We start from the raw sequence: 5,639 nt of genomic DNA, 5'->3' as shown, positions 1-5,639 counted from the left end.
TACATAAATCAATAAAATATCAACAAAAATCTATTATCATAAACTGCCAAAATAATTAACTTTTTCAAAACTCAGCATCAATTGAATTACTAAAATATCAAAAAAAATGAAAAAAAAAAACTCAGTTACACGGATTAATCAAATATTGATATAGGTATCAATTACCAGATGTCTAACTCATTACAAAATATTAAACCATTACAACAAATCTAACCTAATGAGTTGCAACTTAAGTTGAGTTAGAAACTTGTTATTTTCTCTTATATTCTAAACTACCCATTTTTGGGTGGTTATTAATTGTAAAGTAGCAATATTCTTACATGTATCCATTATTTACTTTGCTCAATGACATTAATCGTGTATTTTTATTTAATTAATTAATTTCTTTTTGCATTAAAAGATTTTAATTTTAAAGAGATATGTTTACCCATGAATTCCACTATAATAAAAGACTTTTAAAAGAGTGAATAACCACATTAATACCAAAACTTTACCATATATTTAATTGGTGTTAGTATACATACCTTTTATAATGTGGCAATTGAGTGACTAGCTGATGTGGAATTTTGGCTACCACGTCAACAAATTTGATTTGATTCTTAATGAGTATCATAATTTAAAAAAATGATTCTAAAAAAAAAATTATAGCTATTTACCCATCAATTTATGCTCACATGATAGAGACTTTACACACCACCTAGAGTGGTAGCATGGTAGGAATGGCTTTCGCCAAATGGCATAAGGTCATGAGTTCAAATTCAGGAAGGAAATGACTAGGACCGCACTTTGATTAGGCCTCTGTCCCTAGCTCCGAGTTGTTGCTACGGTAATGAACTTATGCTCGGTCCAAGCTAATTATGGCTCTATAAATATTCTACAGCGGAAAAAAGTACATATAGTCACGCCCAGCAAAATTTAACTTGTCGCCCCCTCTTCCCTTTTCTTTGACAAGAAAAGAAAAGGGATAAAGAGTTTACACATACCAGAAATGCATCAAGCTCTACAAAAGAGTAGACGTTCACCAGCACCTTTCTTCTGCTGTTTTCATTTATTGTTGCAAAATTCCAATTGGAAGAAGGTCAAGAGACCGATATTAGTAAACGAGCTACATTGAGAAGCACTGTTGCCCACAACTCAAGGGCAAGTCAAGCACTCAATTTCACAATTGTTGAATGATGCCACGCATAACATTGCCTAACATGCAAGCAAGCAATACAACTTTTGGAATCAAAGAGTGAGAAATGTATGAGCTATTTTCAACTTGCTTACACAAAACTTGCGTATCAGTAATCATCTTTTCTACCTCTGTTCTTTTTTAGCTATTTTGCATTCACACTTTTCCTCAGAATGGGGCAAAAATTCTGAAATCTTGTCCTCAAATTTCCTCCACTTTATTCCCAAATGTTAAGATTTTTCTAGTTTAAGATATCTAGTAACTTCAATTACTCATTTACCATGAATAAGTCAACTAAAGGAAGAGTGAATGTAATGGTTATCAAATAAATATTTAATAAATAAATTAATATATTAGACAAATTTTATTATTTATGTTATATTATGCTTTTATCTTTGTGATTATACATAGGGATGACAACTTATTTTAATATTTTTAGGTAACTGATCCTAACATGACAAATTTAGAGAATATAATCAGATTCGGATAGATATGCATTTAATTTTTAATGCATGTGATATAATATAGAAAAGAGTTTGAATTTGTATCGCTCAATGTACATCTCAATTTTGTGTGAAAGAAGGTATTTAACATCACATAGGATATTTTTATCAAAACATTTTGAATAGAAAACATCACACTATGTAGACAAGATTAATGACTGATTTGGAGTTTTATTAACTAGGTCAACAATAACATATGGAATCAGTAGGAGCATGAAGATTGATGCATACCTTTCATTGTTGTTGTGAGATGATGAAACTATTGATGTAAACATTTTACATTCAAGTAGAGGCATTCAATTGCATTGCATTTCAAGAGATTCATTTCATTGAAAGGGAGAGAGAAAGCAAAAGAAAAATAGACTGCTCAGATCAAATATTATTTCCATATCATATTCTTCCCATGTCCAGTCTTAAAAATAAAAATAAAAATTCAAACCCATATCCTCTCTGTTGCGTCTTGCCAACTTCTGCATGTCACATACAAGAGGAACTGTTTATATCTACTGTTCTTCTCTTTTCTATATATTTTCTTATTGGTTGTCTGTACATACATCCTCAATTCCTGCTTCTCTCATTACTCCAGTTGGTAGCAGAATCTAAGATCAAGAAAAAAAATAGAAAGAAAGAAAGAAATGGAGGGTGAAATATATAACTTAATTTGTGTATGGATTACAGTCTTGGTTACTTTATGTTATTGTTATGCAATTGGAAAACTTGTCTCTCAAGGCACCAAAAGACTGCTTTTCATCCTTCCAGTTGTTTGCCTATTTCTGTTTCTTCCTCTCAATCTTTTTTCTCCTCAACTTTGTGGACTAACTGCATTTTTCATTGCCTGGCTTGCTAATTTCAAGCTCCTTCTCTTTGCTTTTGGTAAAGGCCCTTTATCTTCAGATCCATCAATTTCTCTTCCAGTTTTTGTTGCTGTTTCTTGCTTACCAATCAAGATCCAAAAAAACCCGTCTCCAAAATCACATCCAAAGAACTCACCAAACCCATCTCCAAACGGCCAAATCAAAGAAGACCCATCTCCTAAAATATTAAAAGATGGCTTTCTAGACTATGCAGTTAAGGCCACCCTTGTGGCACTTATGGTACGAGTATATGATTACAGCGACCATATTCACCCTCGTATCGTTCTAGTCATCTATGTTCTCCATGTCTACTTGTTTCTTGAGCTCAATCTAGCCATAACTGCAGCCCTGGCTCGAATCATACTAGGCATAGAGCTCGAGCCACAGTTCAATGACCCTTACCTCTCTACGTCACTTCAAGATTTTTGGGGCAAAAGATGGAACCTCATGGTTACTAATATCCTACGCCTTACAGTGTACGAACCCATCTGCAACCTTTCCTCACGAGCCCTTGGCCTGAAGCGAAGTAGACTCCTAGCCGTTTGGTTGACGTTTCTTGTGTCGGCGTTAATGCACGAGGTGCTGTTCTATTACTTGGCGCGCGCGAGACCCACAGGAGATATCTCGGCGTTCTTTCTCTTAAATGGATTGTGTTTAACGGCTGAGATTAATTTAAAGATGTGGTTAAACGGCAGGTGGCAGCTGCCAAGACTTGTATCTAGATTCCTGACCATTGGATTCGTTACAACAACCGGATTGTGGCTGTTTTTTCCAATGTTTGTACGCCATCAGATTGATGTTAGAGCGTTTGAAGATCTCGCGGTGTTAGCTGTATTTCTGAAGAATGTGGGTGAAACTGTAACGGGCTTCTGGAGGGGTCATTAATGGTTGTGATTTGCTTGTACTATATTAGTGTTTATACTAAATTAACGTCTGTGATTTCCTGGAGTATAGACTAGTATTTATACTAAATTTTGATTCAAAAGCTTGGACAAAAAGTGGAGCAAATTTAACCTGAAATTTTATTTGTTTGTTAGCACATAATTAAAATTAAATTTTCTATTCTTACTGTATTGCATTCAACTTAAAATAGATATATAGAAATCATATTGTATACAAAAATAATTGTTGATTGCTAATTGATGAGTAATACTGATGTGTAAAAACATTGTTTTTATTCGATGAAGAAAGGGGTTTTTTTAGATAACCAATCCCAAGAGTTTTCCAATCTTATTACAACCAAGAAAATTAATTTTCTAACAGATACCCATTAGAGAAGAAGCACCCATGTAAAACAAGTGCATTCATGTAGCACAGGTATTTTCATGATATATCCAACTATTCACTGGCTTCATGATACACAAGTACAAACATGCAGCCGTCATACAAACATTCATGTAGCAGAATTAAAATCAGTGAATTAACAGGAAAAGATGGACATGGATTGTGAGTTGTAGAGGCTGAATTGGTTGAAGGACGGAGACTCAGAGATTAATAGAGACCATTAATAAGATGACCCTTGTGCAGAATTTTCCTCGAAGTATTTTCCTTAATCAAGAGAAGGTAGGATGGAATTCAACAAAGGCATTGTTATCAGAACAGAGTATGGTGACAATAACAAGTTTCTTTGAATTTTCAGGTGTGTGAAGGACATGTTATAACACAAATGGCTTAGTGTGTGCACAACATACTATTTTCAATGTGAGATACAAATATGCTTAACATTGCCAACCATGACCTACTCTTTTCCTTGGCATGTGGTTAGGTCGGTGAGAGTTGATGCATCAAGTGTCATGTGGCTAGAAGCGCCAGAGTTAAGTACCAGGCATTATCTTGAGTTGCGGAAGGAATGGCTAGCATTGCAGTTGCACAATTAGCTATAGGAGTTTTGGGTGATGGAAAATTGGTGTTTGATTGAAAAGAGGGATAGATGAGATCATTCGATGATAACCGTCATAAGTTATGTGGTCGAATTTTCCACATATTTGACATTAGGGCCTCTGTGAGGTTGAGACTTGTCCTGGTCTTGGTGATCATTTATTTGAGAGAGAGGTGGTCCTTGAGGCGAGCCATGAATGCTGGGCGAATTAGTTTATGGGAAGCAAGGTTGAGAAAAGTTTTGAGGGTTTTATGGGAATCTGTTGTTTTGAAAATAATTTTTTTGTCCGAAAGAATTAGTGTAAGAGTAGTTAGGTCATTGGAATGGGTATTTTCATGGGTTGGAAGATTGAAATTTGGCTAGGTTAGCTTGAGTAATTGGATTAGCCTGCATATTTAGGTTGAGTATGATTTTATCAACAGTTGTTTGTCTTAAGAGACAAAGGTTATGATTGAGTAAGAGGCTATGAATTTCTTCAATGCTCAGTTGATCGGTTCTAATGCTAATCGAATCAACCAGAGAGTTGTATTTAGGATCCAATTTTTGAAATATGTAGATTAGTTAGTCATCATGTGATATTGGTTCCCTATATAGAGAAGCTTCTCCGCAAAGGACTTTTTCTTAAACATGTAATCATCAGTTGACATACTTTCCTTCCTTAAGGTTTTAAGTTTGGTTCTTAGCTCTATTATGCAAGATCTATTGTTAGCATCATTGGTGCATTCCAAAGTATTCAAGATATCAAAAGTTGTATTATAATCCATAATCTGAGAAGCCATAGTAGAAGTAAAAGAAGCATATAACCAGCCCATGACGAGTCTATTGTGACGTTGCCATTGAGTATATTATGGGTTTGGGATTAGGCGTTGAGTATCACGAAATCTAGGAGGATAAGGTCTAGATTCGTCAATAAAACATGTTTGCCCTTGATGAACCAAGAAGGAGAGGTTGAATTGGTGAAGTAAAAAGAATGGTAAATTAAAATTTTAAAGAAAAGATTATAGATAGGGAAGAAAGAAATTAAACAAGGATTTATAGTAGTTTGGGTGTTAACAAATCCTACATCCTTTTTCCAATTTCCAATTGGGTTTCCACTACTTGCTTTCATAAATACAATAGAGTTTTCTCAAGCTCACTCCTAACTTAGTGTTTTGGCTCACATCAGACCTTACAACTTATGTTTTTTGGATAACACACAACTTTTATAAGTTTATTCTAGACTAACTCTC

General features: G+C 34.5%; 1 protein-coding gene across 1 annotated transcript; it reads left to right on the top strand.

Moving 5' to 3' along the window:
- The first annotated feature begins 1,830 nt into the window (after positions 1 to 1,830).
- LOC8282049 (acyl-CoA--sterol O-acyltransferase 1) lies at positions 1,831 to 3,494 on the top strand. The gene has a single exon (XM_002527903.4). It carries the CDS (start codon positions 2,313 to 2,315, stop codon positions 3,414 to 3,416), a length of 1,104 nt encoding a protein of 367 aa, XP_002527949.1. The 5' UTR covers positions 1,831 to 2,312; the 3' UTR covers positions 3,417 to 3,494.
- The last annotated feature ends 2,145 nt before the right edge of the window (positions 3,495 to 5,639 follow it).

The sequence above is a fragment of the Ricinus communis genome, chromosome 6, assembly GCF_019578655.1.
Source record: "Ricinus communis isolate WT05 ecotype wild-type chromosome 6, ASM1957865v1, whole genome shotgun sequence".
In the NCBI taxonomy this organism is placed as follows: domain Eukaryota; kingdom Viridiplantae; phylum Streptophyta; class Magnoliopsida; order Malpighiales; family Euphorbiaceae; genus Ricinus; species Ricinus communis.
Note: the sequence above shows the minus strand (reverse complement) of the source record. Positions and strands in the feature narration are given on the sequence as shown.

Coding starts and splice junctions, on each gene's coding strand:
- LOC8282049 (XM_002527903.4), top strand. CDS start 2,313: ATGGAGGGTGAAATATATAACTTAATTTGTGTATGGATTACAGTCTTG.